The sequence below is a fragment of the Tiliqua scincoides genome, chromosome 9 (genome assembly GCF_035046505.1).
Source record: "Tiliqua scincoides isolate rTilSci1 chromosome 9, rTilSci1.hap2, whole genome shotgun sequence".
Classification (NCBI taxonomy): Eukaryota; Metazoa; Chordata; class Lepidosauria; order Squamata; family Scincidae; genus Tiliqua; species Tiliqua scincoides.
In genome coordinates, this window is record NC_089829.1 from 2,462,892 (window position 1) to 2,477,988 (window position 15,097).

Here is a 15,097-nt window from a genome sequence, read left to right on the forward strand (position 1 = left end):
TCTGGGCAGACCCCTCTTTAGAGAATCATGAAATTCTTTAGGATCTTTATAAGGTTGCCCTTATAATCATGCTTACAGACACAAGTTGTCACTGATTCTCTGAATGAGGCAGAATAAAGCAAATAGAAGTTTAATACAATTTAAAAACTGAACAGAAAAGCAAGGCAACAGACTTGGAATTAGCACAACCAAACGGGCAGAACAAAACTATTTTTGCAAGTTAAAAACACAAAACATAAAGCCACCAAATGGTTGCACAATATAAAACACTTCAAACTCTATAAAACAACATGTACAATACAACAGTTACCAAAGGTTGTAGAATGATTGGCAAGAGAAAAGCCTAAAATTAAATTCCTGTGTCCCTGACTCACCATCAGAACCACCCTCTCCTCTTTCTCTCTGGCTTCCTGAGGATTTGTCCTCCAGTTGGGAACCATCTTATCTTCTAATTGAGTAACACGAATCCTCTACCTTTCGCTTCCCATTTAAAGGAACGTGCAGGGACTTCCCAGAAAGGAGAAGGAAAGGAAAACAAAGTCCCTAAAAGCCATACACCCCCAGGACACAAAGAGGAACTAATACACAACTTCACCACAAGGATAATTGCCGAGCCCTTCTGGGCCACCGTGCCCAGCTGGTGGGCCATTGGGGGGGGGTGTTGGGAGTAAGACGAGCCTGGCAGGTTGGAGGTCAGGTGGGATGTGAGAACCAGCAGAGCTGCCCTGGATGGGCCAGTCAGTCCAGAGAATCTGTAGGTCCTTCTAAGAGCGACAGGCTCACAAGGACAGGTTGAGCAGCGGCGACGGGATCTGCAACTGGGGTGCTCCCCCCCCCGGGTCATAGGTGCAGCACCCGCAGGCTTTCCCTCAATGCTGCCTCTTCTTTGGTTCCCAGGCAGACCTGTTCTCCCACTTCCTGAGTGGGAGAACACTTGATGTGGCGCCTTGCAGTATACTGATGCCTGAGCAATGGTGCTGGCCTATAGATTGGCATTGCCCTGAGTGCCAGGTGGACCTGGATATGAGGTGCTTCAGCATGCAGTCCCTTCTGTGGCCCCTTGACCAAGCAGGTCGTGAGAGCCAGCAGAAACTCCTCAGGGAGGAGGGCTTCATGCTCAGCCAGGTGTGGATGCTGAAGAGTGACCCTCCTTCCAGGGCCGAGAGCCTCTCCATCGCTGCAGCCTGAGCATGGGGGGGGGGGGGAGGTAGCTGTGCTGCAGTGCCCTTGTGGTCTGGGTGTGGCTGTCCAGAGGGTCTCTGCTCAAGGTTTCTGCTCAAGAGACCTCCAAGTTCTTGGTTGCTGGACCTGCCCCCCCCAAACAGCAGTTGTTGGAGTTGCACCCCCATGCCCATAACCTCAGCAAGGAGCTTGGCTCATTTTTGCAGCCTCAGCAGTCAGAAACAAAACTGCGCTCTAAAGGAGAGCCTGCCAGTCCTGAAGCCCTTCTCTGAGACAGAGACATAGAACTGTCTAGGTTGGCTGCTCTCTGGACAGGAAGGAGGTGTCCACAGAGACTGCATACTCTCCCTGTGTCCCAGCCTTCAGCCCTGGTCTGATTGTCTTCCAGTTCCCTTGCCCTTGGTGAGGAAAAGCAGGCAGGCATGTAGGTGAGTTTGTCCTGGCTTCCTCCAGGATTGGAGAATGCTTTGACTCTTGAGAGCCAGTGTCAAAGGTTTTTTCCTTCTGCTTCTCTGTGACTTTCTTTCGACTCTGAGAGAGAGAGATGGACACCTGGGGCTGTTTGCATTTGTGAGCTGGTAGTTACGAGATGGGAGACGAGAACAGGACGCAGGACCTCAGAGAATAAACTTTTGGGAGTTTTGTTCTGTGTGCTCCCCCTGCCACATCTGTGTATCGTCTTCTGCCATGCAGGAGGCAGCAGGGTCACCCCAACACTAGGTCACTTTCTCTGGAGTGCAGGGAGACATTTTGGAAGGGCAGCAGCGCTAGTTCTCATTCTAGTGGAGTCTTCTCCAGTACTTCCCCTACTGGTGGGGGGCCAGGCTGCCCATCTGAGAGGGGCCCTTGCCCGACTGTGGTCACATACATTCTCTCCGCCCTCTGTAGTCCTTTTAAGCTTGAGCAGTGGTGCCACTGCTCAAGACTTTCCTGTTCCCAGCACTGGGTGGATTCAACCGGTAACTCACAAAACTTGCTTTGTAGCCCAAACATCTGCACTTGCACCAAAGACGTGGAAGATACCAAAAGAGTGGAGCCCAGCCACCGAAGAGGGGGCGGAGGCTGAGCTGGAGGTAAGTAACACTGGGACTGCACGGTTTGGCCCCCAGAGCCCCTTGGCCAGTTCCCTCATGGTGGTTTCCCTCACCCTTCCCTTGCGGGGACAGCTTAGTGGAAGGGTACAATGTTGTCACCCAGTGTTCTGCTGGGGCTTTTAGTCAGTTCTGGCTGGGTGGAGTTGGTTAAAAAGTGAACCAGTCTTCTGAAACAGAGTTGGATCATTTGCAGGGAGTGGAGGTATGTTGAACTGGGGACTGCATGTTCCCTCGTGACTCCTTAACTCCACTGAGTTCTCCCTGACCCCCCCCCCCAGCCCTAACTTTCTGGCGTTTGTTCCAGATATGGTGGGCCTGCTGGGTGTTTGGGGTAGGGGAGTGGGGGCTCTTAGCGTAGCATAGTGTTCGCTGCTGTGTGGAAAGGGGTGTCATGTGTTGCTTCAGGCAAAAGGCAGCCCGGAAGCATATGATCGAAGCCAAGAGTGCGTTGTTGGACACAGGCTGCAGTGCTGAAGAGGGGGTGCCTGGCACTTGACAGAGAGAATGCAAATTCTGGTTTGGTCTCTCCTCCAGCTGAAAGCAACAGAAGAAGAACTTGGAAGTGACAGAATGCTTGAAGCTGAACCAGAGGCCGTATGTGTCAGCCTGTGCCCCGGGAGGGACTCACCCTCCGACCTCAAAATAACCAGAGTAACAGAAGAAAACGGAGAACAGGAAGGGGAGCCCATCCGTAATGGGGCCGAGAGCGTCTCAGAGGGCGAAGCAGGCGATGGGAGTTCAGTTTGCACGGAAAGCTCCAGTGAAGCCGCCACGTGCCAGTACAAGCTGCGTAGGTCTTCTCTTGGGCTGCTGCTGTTGGCCACCTGGGCCAAGCCTTTCGAAGACGGGAGGTTGCATGCTGGGGGTTGAAGGGAAGCTGGGGGTTGAGGCTCTGCTGCTGAAAAGGCTAACCACAGGGAGAGCCTTTTCAGCTGAGGAGCTCCTGAACCCCCAGGGCACATGGGCAGCTGCCTCCAGCGTGTCAAGGTTTTCTTCCTGCCCTTGTTTCTCAGGATGCTGCACTGACCAGAGGTGGGGGGGGGGCTGCAATTCCACAGACTGTGAGCAAACCTGTACTTTGTGCAGAGGAGGGCCTGGCTCTCCTTCCAGAGTGCCCCTGGCTGGGTGGACATTTGCTCCTCTCCAGCTCTCTTCTCTGCATCCAGTGCAGAAAAGCTACCATTGCTTAGCCAGAGTTGGCCTTAGGAGCTGCAAGGCCCAATTGGAAACACCGTTGCAGGGCCCCCCTCTAATTTTGTAGGGACCTTCTACTAATTTTTTTAGCTCTTAGCTTGATTGGAGCCACAACAAGAAAAAATCTGTTACTTCTGTGCAAGTGGTGAGGACTCTTGTACTTTTAGTGATGGTGCAGAATAGGTGCCTGAGATATAACGAGGGATGAGGGAGCGCACACCCATCCCGCATCATTCCTCAAATCTCACCCATTGCTGCTCTGTCCACAGCAGCCTGCTCCGGAGCAAAATGGGGGAGAGAATGGTACTGGGAGCTGCAAGGGCGGGGAAAGAGCGAGGCATGATGTTGCTGCTTGCATGGCATCAATTTTGAACCAATTAGAAGCAGCAGTGGGTGAAAAGGCAGTGCGGGGGCCCCCATCATGCACAGGGTCCAATTGGGCAAAATCTTCCCAATTACCTAAAAGGTGGCCTTGTATTCAGCAGTGGCCACCCTGGAGCCTCTTGATTCTGTGTTGTGCTCTAGTAGTCCTCGTGGCTCCAGGTGTTGTCTCCCTGGAAGAGCACTTTTCTCACTTGTGGTTTCATTCCTGGCATCAGCGTCATGCAAGACTGATGCACCTCACTCTGCTGAGCCCACCTGGCTTTCTGTCCATGTGCTGGTCTGTCTCCAATGCCTGATCTTGTTGAAACAATTGCCTCCAGCTCGCTGGGAAGCGACTCTTGTGTCTTCCAAGCTATAGGGTGTGTTCAGATAAACCACACACTGTGCAGATGACACTGTGTTTCACCATCTGTTGTTGGCACTCTGGCTTGTGGAACACAGCAGACACGATGTCTCCCTAAATGTGATGAGAGTGGGTGGGTGCATTTGTTCCTAGTGGTGAGATAAACGGGGGATTCCATGTGGGGGAAGCCAGATTCTACAGGAAGTGTGTGAAGGCAGGTGCCAGGGTGTGAGGGGAAGCGCAGCATGGCCAGTGGCCCAGTCCTGAGGCTACCAATGTCATTACAGAGCAGTGGAAGCCCCTGGACTCTGAAGGGAAGAAGCAGTATGACCGGGAGTTCTTGCTGGACTTCCAGTTCATGCCCGCCTGCATCCAGAAGCCGGAGGGACTGCCCCCCATCAGTGATGTGGTCCTTGACAAGGTCAGGAGCCAAACTCTACACCAGGGAGAGGGCAGAAGTTGGGTGGGGTGGGTGGGGTTGCTGGAAAGTTGGGCATGGTCTTGCTCCATGGAGGAAGTGAAGAGGAGGTGCTGTGGATCCTGGGCTTGGTTACAACCAGGGGACAAGAGGTGGGGCTGGCAGGCAGCAGGTATGACGACAAGGAGGAGAAGACTGGTGTGACTCCCCCCATAGTTTCTTCCGGCTGCACACTTCAATGGCAGGGAGCCCCCAGGACTGCTGGTACTCACACTTCCTCCCTCTCTGGCAGCCTTCTCTGTCATCTCCCAGGCAGGTTGTGCCAGCTGTGTGTTCTTCTTGGCGTTGGCAGCTGTTCTTGAAACTCCTCAAAAGTGTTGCCCAGACTGGCTGCAGCGTGACTGTCCGGAGCCTTTGTGTTTTTCTGTCCATACAGATTAATCAGCCAAAACTGCCTCTTCGAGCTTTGGACCCCCGCATATTGGCACGGGGTCCAGACTTCACTCCAGCATTTGCTGATTTTGGAAGACAGCTCTCCAGTGGACGGGGCACCTCTGTGAGTGTGAGTTGCTCCCAGGCTTTCAGTGTTCACAACGGCCTTTTGCCTCCCTTTAGACAAGCCAAAGTCTGCAGCGAGCAACATCCTCAGGCACAGCTCCTCAGCAGTCAAGCGGGGGGGGGGCGGTCTTCTTGTTCTGCCTGTCCTCTGCCAGGCACTATGCCTTCACTGCTGTCGCTGCCCTTTGGTTGGCGTCTGGGTCCCTTCACCTCTGTTCATGTCCATCCCCTTTACATTCTCCTGTCTTCCTGTCTACAAATCCTCCCTTCTTTTCCCTGGCTCTGGTTGGCTGAAAAATGGTGACTTCACTTCCCTAGGAGCCAGTGGGCTGCTTTCTGTGGGAGGCCTGCTGGCCTGGGTCATCCAGCCTGGCAGCCTGCAGATCCCACTGCATGGAGTGGGTTCCCTTGAGTCCCTCCTGCCTGTGACTGGTGGGTAGGAGGGGATTCCTCCTGGGAAGCAGGGAGTGGAGTGGTGGCGTGTGCTGCTGGGCCTGAGGAAGAGAGCCATTCTCTTCGGGGGGGGGGGGGGGTCTGGGGTGGAGTTTGGAGTCCAGAGCTGCATTTCCTTCCAAGGCCACAGCACCATCCTGTCAGGGTGCAGGGCAGTCCTGGCTCCTCCATGGCTGTTATTGACGGTGCCTGCTTGGGAATGGAGAGGGGCAAGCACAGCCTGCTGGCAACATCACCTTTTTCCCTCTTCCTTTCTGCAGGCTTGCAAAATGCAACCCGCAGCCGGACTACAGTCCCTCACTCGGTGTGGCCCCCCAGCCTGCCCTCTGCTGGTCTCAACTCACCCGTCAGTGAGGAATCTGCCGCTAGGGGTAAGCCATCCTGCCCCCTCCCCCACATCTTTGAACCTCTTTTCATGAATACTTCTCTGCCGTCCGCCACCTGGAGCACGGAACTACCACAGGGAGGGCACTGGCCTTGCGCAGTATTCCCCCACCCCACCCCCAGGATGTCTCTGGTGCTGGGTTGGACACCGCCCACAGAGGGCACATTCGGACTTTGGCCTGACTGGAGCTACCCAGGTCTGCTCTGGCCATCTAGTGTTGCCCAGGTCAGCCTCACTTTGGTTTTGGTTTGGAGCTGTCAGTGCACTGTATGCACTTGCGCCCCAAACAGCGGCAGCATCTTCATTTTGTGTTTCTGAAAGCAGCTGCACTTTCCCGTCTTTGCCTTGGCATCCAGCACTGCTCCTCACTTGAGAAATGCCTTTCATTTTTTTAAAAAAGGGTGTCAGGTGAGGTGAACCACCAAAAGCCACAGAGCCTGGGTTCTGTGCCAGGTCGCTGTGCACTGGCCACAGAGCCTGGGTTCTGTGCCAGGTCGCTGTGCACTGGTCAGCCAGCTCCCTGGGTCCTTCACCATTTCACCACACCTCTTGCGTCAGCCGGTCTTTCTGTTCCTTGCAGTCTGGTCCTGGAGAGAGGCCTCCTTCCTCGGCTCACAGCAGCTGCTTTCCTCCCAAGGCATGGTGGCCCTGGCGCTGGGGTTTATTTTCTATTGGGGAGGACTGCCAGGAAGGGAGTGCTGCCATCAGAGGGCCCGTCTGATGACAGAACTGGTAGTGAGCTGCCGCAGAGGCACGCCTGACTTGGGAGATTCCTGGGTCCAGCTACAGGAGGTTGAGGGTCTTTGCCTCTGGTGCAGGGAACCAGGACAGGAAGGTCTTTTGGGGGTGGCCATGGAAGACTGTATTGGTCGGACAGGAGTGAGGAACCAGTGTTGAGGTGGTGCCTTTGCTCTTTGGTACTGTGTGGGGATACAATGTCCCAGCGCCTGCGTCTCCAGTGCCCTTCTGTAGCAGAGCAGGCACCTCTCTGCTCGAGGGAGGAGACAGCCTGGAGTGCCCAAGTTGTCAGGCTCTGCTGTCTTCAGGGCATCCCTTGATGGGTGAAGGGAGGGAGCTGCAAAAGCAGGATGCTTAGCTAAAGCTTCCCATGGGTGGGTGGGGTCGGGCTTATGGAGAGGTACCTGCTGCTGCCCTCTGTAGCTGAAGGGGGAACAGGATTCCCCCAGAGCAAGTGCTGCAGTGCCAGGTCTTCTTGGCAGCAGTGCGGGGAGGGGCGATTGAGTGCTCAGGTATCGAGAGCCACTTGGCTTCTCTGTCCTACATGTCACAAAGCTGCAGCAGGGCAGCCTAATGGAAGCACTGTGTGGCTCCAGCCAGTATCTTGAGCCAAGTGCCCCATCACTGGGCATCAGAGTGTGGCTTGACACCGGAGGACAGTGTGCACAAAGCAGTCTGGCCGGGGAACTGGATGCTGTTCTTGGCACCAAAGACAGCCACTTGCTGTTTGGAACAGGGCTGCTGTCAGGACCTAAGTCCTTGGGTGTCTCCTCTCTGACTTGGCTTTTGGGACAGAACTTGGCTGTGGGTGTCTCTTCTTTCTCACTGGAAAAGTGAAGTGAAGAGCTCCGGTGCAGTTTGCTTTTCTGAAAGGGGCAGGACCAGGGAGATTACAGGACCCCAAAAATGACCTCCCAAAAAGCACCTAGTCCACAGAGCAAGAGGAGCTTTTTGCAAGCTAGAAGAGTGAGATGTGAATGCACTCCCCCAGGCCTCCTGTGCCTTGGCACTGTCCTGGCAACGGGCCTTGAGTGGTTGGTCGCAGCCAGGCTTGGCCCAAAGAGCCCCAAGGTCTGTGTGGGGTGTGATTGTGGCGGGGGGGGGAGACAGGCTGCTTCACCCACACCTTTGTGCCCTGCTGGAGCGTGTGACAGTGCAGCAAACTTGCATTTCCAGGGGGGGTAATGTTTGGGGGGTGGGTTTTTGTTGTAGCTCTTGAACGTTGGGCCGCGGAGATCTCAGCCAGGTCAGAGGCGGGAGCCACGGAAGATCATCACCGTTTGCGTCAAAGAGGATGTCCACTTGAAGAAAGCCGAGAATGCCTGGAAGCCAAGCCTGAAGCGTGAGACGCAAGCTGAGGACCCTGAGAGCATCAAGACTCAGGTGAGGCAAGGCACAGCTGGGGGGTTCTCACCTGGATGCCAGTTAGGTTCACAGTTGAAGAGGCCAGCCGTTGCTGTCTGTCAGATTGCATCAAAGAGACCAGACAACCTACTACCTCTTGGCCAAGCGTCTTTCCTGCACTGTTTTCCTTGGGTAGCTCTGCCTTTGCTGTGGAGGGGGGAGAAGTGTCTCCACTAAGCCCTCCCGTGCCTTAGATCTTCTTGTGCTCCGCAGCACCACAGCGCAAAGGGTCCTCCTTGAGTTTTTGCTGTCTTAGAACTTTGCCATCTGCTACTTTCCCTGCTCGCCTCTCCCCTTCCATCCTGGAACTGCAGCCACTTGTCCAAGCTGCCCATCGCTGTTCGGGGGTCCTCTGGTGTTTGTGGCAGACCCCTGTCTGCAGCCTTGCTGCACTAACATGCTCTGGATGCCAGGAGAAGCCGTCTTGGGTCTCTTTTGTTTCACTTCCCAAGGATCTGGTCCCCTCTTGCCTTATCTTGGCCTTTCCTCTGCCTCAGGAGCTGTTCCGCAAGGTTCGGAGCATCTTGAACAAGCTGACACCGCAGATGTTCAATCAGCTGATGAAGCAAGTGACTGATCTGACTGTTGACACGGAAGAGAGATTGAAAGGTGTCATCGACCTGGTGTTTGAGAAGGCCATCGACGAGCCGAGCTTCTCAGTGGCCTATGCTAACATGTGCAGGTGTCTTGTCACGGTAAGGATGACGTGGGGGGCGGTCAGAGAAATGTACTGACCAATTTAGTGTGCCTGTATGCACGTGTGTCCCTCTCAGCCAAACGGTTCCCAGAGCAGCAGGAGCAAGGAGCAAGAAGTGGCTCTCGCTGATTTCAGGAGACACTAGCAACAGCCCCAGGGTGGGGAGAGAGGACTTGGCTGTGATGACTTGAGACCCTTGTTCTTTGCCTGCAAGCAGGGAGGGTCCCTGCTTGCAGCAGGTCACAAGGAGGGGAGCTTGGAGGAGGCTGCCTTGCACCAGAGTGTGGCTGGTCTGTAGCAGTGGTTCACCTTCTCCTCCCCCCCATGCGGCTTTACCATGTCTTGGCCACAGCTCAAAGTGCCCATGGCAGACAAACCCGGCAGCACGGTCAACTTCCGGAAGCTGCTGCTGAATCGCTGCCAGAAGGAGTTCGAGAAGGACAAAGCAGATGACGATGTCTTTGAGAAGAAGCAGAAGGAGCTGGAAGCGGCAGTGATGGTGAGCCTCCAGGAGCACTTCTGCAGAGAGGGAGGCACTGGTGGACTGGCTGCTCTGGGCAGGAAGGCAGCAGGCTGAGGTGGCAGGCTTGTGGCTTGGAGAGTCTTCTCACATGCCTGATTCCCAGTCACCTCCCTGTCCTGTCCTGCAGCCTGAGGAGAGGACTCGGCTTCATGATGAGCTGGAGGAGGCCAAGGACAAGGCCCGGCGGCGGTCAATTGGAAACATCAAGTTCATCGGGGAGCTCTTCAAGCTGAAGATGCTGACAGAAGCCATCATGCATGACTGCGTGGTGAAGCTCTTGAAGAACCACGATGAGGAGTCCTTGGAGTGCCTCTGCCGCCTGCTGACCACCATTGGCAAAGACCTGGACTTTGAGAAAGCCAAGGTAAGAACCTCTTGGACGTGCCCAGGAGGTGGCTGTCAAAGCCCCCTTGCAAAAGGAGCTGGAGTGTGTGCAGGTTGAACTGAGCTGGTGAGGGCTGATTGGGAGAAGGGCTGGAGCTATGTTGGCTCCATAGTTCAGGGTCCATGGGAAAAGTGGGTGCTGGGCTGAGAGGAGCCAGGACAGGACTGAAGAGATGATCAGTGTTGCACTGCCCTCTTGGAAGTGCAGTGGGTGTGGCTTTGGTCAGCCTGTGTCAAAAAGGGCCAGCAGGTAAGGCCGTCTATGAGTTTGGGGCCCCTTCCCTGCCAGAAAAGGTGAAGAAGCATTCAGAGCAGAGAGCACAGATGGCCTAGAGATGCATAGCATTGGGAGACAGGGAGCATAGAGAGAAGCGTTTCCCCCTGCATAAGACTTAGAATTCACGGGCGTCCATTAACCCCGACTGCTGCACAGTGCAGTATCAGTGTGTGGAACTCTCAGCCACAGGTTGGGTATTGATATCCTGAAAAGTAGGTGAGGCCACTTCAAGGAGGGCTAGGTCAGTGGCTTCCAGCCCTGGTGGCTGTGCAGAGCCTCCCAGCTTCCGAGGGACCTGCTTTTGCATACACACTGCTGGGCAGATGAGTAGCAGGAGGGGGCTGTGGCACCAGCAGGAAGGAGGCTTCTGTGCCAGCTGGGCCCCTGCTTGGTGTAAGCCAGCAGCCTAGGCTCCTGCTGGGTGGTGTCTGGGCTGCATGTCGGCTACCGCTGAGAGCTGCTGTGTGTTCTAGCCTCGAATGGACCAGTACTTCCATCAGATGGAGAAGATTGTGAAAGAGAGAAAAACCTCCTCTAGAATCCGGTTTATGCTTCAGGATGTCATAGACCTCAGGCAGGTATGTGCCTGGCAGGGGAGCTGCCGCCACAATAGTGAGTGCTGAATCTACCCAGGCTGCAGAGCCTGGCTGTTCTCAGGCTTGGTTTGAGACTCGAGGCGCTTTCCTCCTGTCCGATGGGTGGATGGCTGCAAAAGGGTTGTCCTGAGTTTTGCAGCTGACGTGGGTTACGTTCCAGGGATGGAATTACAAGCAGCTGCTCTCAGTACTGCCCTTGGAGTGCCTTTCCACAGCCCATGTCTGGGCTGCACTTTCAGTGGCTGCTTCACAGCACCCCCAAAGGAGATGGGAGGAATTTCCATCAGCGCTGACTGCTGTGGGATGCCCCCTTCAGGCCCTGCTTTCTCGTCTTCCGTAGTGCAACTGGGTCTCGCGGAGGGCGGATCAGGGGCCCAAGACGATTGAGCAGATCCACAAGGAAGCAAAGATTGAAGAGCAGGAGGAGCAGCGGAAAGTACAGCAACTGATGACCAAAGAGAAGAGGAGGCCTGGTGCGTCCCTGGAGCTTCAAGTGTGGGGCCTTCCGCCAGGCTGCCTGCTATGCACACAAGCCGGGGGGGGCGGGTTCTGCCCAGGGTTCTGGGTGACTCTGGAGGAAACTGGCAGCGCCACCCTCTGGGCCTGGGTGCTGAAGCACACTTCTCTGTATTGCTCATTGAGGGCTAGGAGCTGGAGAGTAGCCTCATCTGGGGTGATGTTTGCAGGCAGGGAGTGTAGGTTGCTGCGCGTGGGGGGCAGCAGTGCATGTGCTGCAAAGAAGCCTCCTAAAGATTCTGCCCCAGGTGGCTGCAGGGGGGGGGGGAGGACATTGAGGAGGGTACTCAAAGGCAGCTCTGCTTTTTAGCTGCCAGCAGCAGAATGAGGAGAGGCACCTTCTTTCTTCTGCAGGCATCCAGAGGGTGGAGGAGGGTGGCTGGAACACTGTGCAGGGGGCCAAGAATAGTCGCGTGCTGGACCCCACCAAGTTCCTTAAGATCACCAAGGTACGTGTTGAGGAAGTGGAGTGCCTGGTGGAGGGCTGAGGGGAGACTGGTTCTCACTTCTCCCAGCACTTGACCCCTGGGTGCTTGCTCCAACCAGAGGGGCCTCCCATCATGGAGAACCAGAACCAAGAGAGGGGAGAAAAGACAGTGCCCTCCTCCCCCCGGCTGGCCTGATTTGAACCCTGTCTGTTGCAGCCCATGATAGATGAGAAGATCCAGCTTGTGCCTAAAGCCCAGTTGGGCAGCTGGGGGAAAGGCAGCAGTGGCGGGGCCAAGGCCAGCGAGATTGGTGAGTGGAGGGCTCCTGGCACATGCTTGGGGGCATTTCTGGGGCGTGGAATATGCAGCTGCTGCCAGGCACTTCTGGTCCTCCAGAGTGCTCCCCCCTGGACTGGGTGAGCACTATGCTTTTTCTCCATCCTACATCAGTAACAGTTCTTCACCCAGGTCCAAGTCCATGACCTGCCAGCACTTGTTCAGATTAGCATTGTTTTCCTCCCGCTACTGCTGCTCTGCAGCCCACTCAAGCTGCTTGCTCCCTCCCTTCCCCCCCCCCCCCAGCTGCTCAACCATCCCCCTGGCTTCTGGGATTTCACCAGACAGTACTGGACATGCTCTGCAGCCTTAAAGACTAGGAACAGCTGCTTTGAAAAGTCACCCAGGTTCCTAGGCTGGGTTCAGTACTGGCCTGGGGTGGTTGAACATGCCCCGTCCTACTTGTAGCATCCCTTACTTCAGGAGAACTTGGCCTGCCTCTCTCTCTCTCTCTCTCTCTCTCTCTCTCTCTCTCTCTCTCTCTCTCTCTCTCTCTCTGTGGCTCCCCACCTCTCAGTCAGGCCCCCCATTAACACCTGTCTTTGTCACCAGCCATCTCCAAAAAACCACTGGCTCGCAACAGGCTTCCAGGGGCCTAGAGATTGGGGTGTTTTCCCCTGCCGCCCACTAGGAGGCAGCAGCTTCCTTTGAAGGAAGACCTGGGCAGGGCACAGGGGGCTCCAGCAGTTCACAGGCAGCTTAGAGATGGCCATTACTCTCCCCCACATCCTCTTGCAGATTCCTTACGACCAAGTGCCACTAGTTTGAACCGGTTCTCTGCACTGCAGCCTCCTGTGCTGTCCGTGTCTGCCTCAGCCACATCCTCCGAGCTGGACTCTCGCAGGGCCTTAACTAGGTAAGTGTCAGGCAGTCCAACTTGGCTTCTTTTGTCCTTGCGCCTTCTCTCTTTCTCTCTCCTTGAGGTGTTCAGTACCTTCAGAGGGGCGAGGCTGAATATAAGGATCCCCTGTGCATGTAATGTTAATGTGCTTCATGAAAACAGACAGGGAATTAATAACCTTTCAGATAAGCTGCTTCTTTCCTGTCTAACACTTGCTGCCTGAGCTTGGCTTGCCATCTCTGGAATTCCTGAGGCGAGTGAGCTGGTTTGAGTGGTGACCGGGTAAGAGATCTGCCCATGAAATGTCTTTCCATCCATAGTCGTGGGAGCACTGGCAGAGAGAAGAATGACAAGCCACTGCCCTCCTCAGCCTCCCGCCCCAACACCTTCCTGCGGGCCAGCGTTGGCAGCAAAGAGCTTCTTTTGGACAACCAAGCGCAAGAGGAGCAGCGGAGGGAGATGCTGGAGACAGTGAAGCAGCTCACGGGCGGCCTGGAGAGCGACCGGCCCAGCACAGAGATGGAGAGGAGCAAAGTCAAGGACATGGGTGAGCCACCTTGCCGGTCACCAGCAAGAGCCCCTCCCCAGCCAACTGGGGTCCACATGACTTGGGATAGGTCTGTTGGGTGTGCTGAATGGCCGCTCCATGGAGCTTGTGCACCTTGGGCACATCTATCCCTTTTGAGTTCATCACTGATCAGATGTCCTTGATGAACCAGCCACAGGATGAGTGCTGTCACCTCTGGCCTGAAGGACAGGGTGTGTGGGGTGCAGCCAGTGTTTGGGGAAGGACCATTTTAGAGTTAAAATTCAGCCTCCTGCCATTCCTTGTAAACTAAGGCCCAGGAACTTAGAATTTTTGGTAAGGAAGCCAGGTGGAGTTCTGTTTTTCACAAAGTTAAATCAGAAGGAGGATGAATGCATCCCAACAACTACTGGTTTTACTTGAGCTAATGGCACAGTCCACCCCAGCTGTCCTCCTGGCTTGGTGGGGTGCTCAGGTCAGTGAGAGAGAGCTTCCTTGGTCTCAGCTCTGGGTTTTTCTTTCCTTCCATTGCCTGAACAGTCAAACCTGAAATCTCCACATTGCCTATCCAAGAAAAGCCCACGTTGTCAGGAGAGGAAATGGAGAGAAAGTGCAAATCGATCATTGATGAGTTCTTGCACATTAATGATTACAAGGTATGGAGGACAGCAGCCCCTCAGAAGGGGCCCAAGCAGAAACCCAGCATGGGTTACTCTCCCTGGTAGGGGTGGGGGTCACATAGTGCAAGTTAGTGGGATGCACAGCACATCAGAATGCCAATACCCACAATCTCCCCCTCCTGGTTTTGTCTAAACAGGAAGCAATGCAGTGTGTGGAAGAGTTGAGCGTGCTGCGCGTGCTGCCCCTCTTTGTGCAGGTCGGAGTAGAATCCACCCTCGAGAGGAGCCAGATCACCAGAGATCACATGGGTCATTTGCTGTATCAGCTGGTGCAGTCAGAGAAGCTAAGCAAGCAGGACTTCTTCAAGGGGTTGGTAGTGTCTGGCCAGGGGAAGAGAGCAAGAACATTTCTTGTTGTGGGCATTCTCAGCAGAATCTGAAGACCTGGGGCTGCCTGCAGAAATGATCAGGGGCTTCCCTGAGAAGACATGGGAGTAACAAGCTGGTTTCTTCCTTAGATTTGTGGACACCTTGGAGCTAGCAGATGACATGGCTATCGATATCCCGCACATTTGGTTGTACTTGGCTGAGCTGGTGACGCCCATGTTAAAAGAAGGAGGAATCTCTATGAGAGAACTTCTGACGTAAGCACTTTGCTTTTCTCTAGGGGAGCCTGAGCTGGCTGTGGGTGAGCCACAGCTTATGTGTCAGCCATGGCGGAACAAAACTGCTTCGGAAACTGGCAACCCATGACATCCCCTATGTGCCTACCTGTGTCCACTGAGGAGGCTCTGTTGCACCTGTGCCACTAAAGGGGTTGAGCCACCGGGCCCCCTTGGTTGCTCTGATTCTGGCTGATTCCAGAGATAAGTGGATTGGGGGGGGGGGTTTCCATAGCAGAGAAGTGCAGTGTTCCTTTGCAGCAGCTGCTGCCATTTTGTTTCTCTCCTGTTGCAGAGAATTCAGCAAACCCTTGCTTCCTGTGGGAAGAGCCGGCATCTTGCTTTCTGAAATACTGCACCTTCTATGCAAACAAATGGTAGGTAGGACAGGCCCCACTTGCAGATCTGCAGGAGCAGAGAACGGCGTTTGGGGTATGTGGGAAGTTGGCAGCGGAAGAGTGCAAGCTGCTTGCCAGGGTGCCCAAGGCTGCTTCCCCAGGGTCGACTCTGGAAGACCCCTGGAGCCTGGGTGAGCTCC

General features: G+C 55.0%; 1 protein-coding gene across 10 annotated transcripts in view; it reads left to right on the plus strand.

Annotated features, from left to right (window-relative positions):
* Positions 1 to 15,097, plus strand: part of EIF4G3 (eukaryotic translation initiation factor 4 gamma 3) — a 62,148-nt gene that overhangs the window by 41,836 nt on the left and 5,215 nt on the right. For 7 of the 10 annotated variants that reach the window (XM_066637361.1, XM_066637366.1, XM_066637365.1 and 4 more), the window contains 19 exons: positions 2,167 to 2,255; positions 2,811 to 3,066; positions 4,485 to 4,618; positions 5,052 to 5,177; positions 5,887 to 5,997; positions 7,962 to 8,132; positions 8,651 to 8,848; positions 9,203 to 9,349; positions 9,501 to 9,737; positions 10,508 to 10,612; positions 10,971 to 11,103; positions 11,501 to 11,595; positions 11,791 to 11,884; positions 12,649 to 12,766; positions 13,072 to 13,298; positions 13,818 to 13,933; positions 14,095 to 14,267; positions 14,416 to 14,541; positions 14,855 to 14,936. In XM_066637361.1, coding sequence (XP_066493458.1) covers positions 2,167 to 2,255; positions 2,811 to 3,066; positions 4,485 to 4,618; positions 5,052 to 5,177; positions 5,887 to 5,997; positions 7,962 to 8,132; positions 8,651 to 8,848; positions 9,203 to 9,349; positions 9,501 to 9,737; positions 10,508 to 10,612; positions 10,971 to 11,103; positions 11,501 to 11,595; positions 11,791 to 11,884; positions 12,649 to 12,766; positions 13,072 to 13,298; positions 13,818 to 13,933; positions 14,095 to 14,267; positions 14,416 to 14,541; positions 14,855 to 14,936 — 2,738 coding nt within the window. The remainder of the gene's footprint in view (positions 1 to 2,166; positions 2,256 to 2,810; positions 3,067 to 4,484; positions 4,619 to 5,051; positions 5,178 to 5,886; positions 5,998 to 7,961; positions 8,133 to 8,650; positions 8,849 to 9,202; positions 9,350 to 9,500; positions 9,738 to 10,507; positions 10,613 to 10,970; positions 11,104 to 11,500; positions 11,596 to 11,790; positions 11,885 to 12,648; positions 12,767 to 13,071; positions 13,299 to 13,817; positions 13,934 to 14,094; positions 14,268 to 14,415; positions 14,542 to 14,854; positions 14,937 to 15,097) is intronic. The other 3 variants (XM_066637363.1, XM_066637370.1, XM_066637371.1) reach the window with 1 other exon arrangement.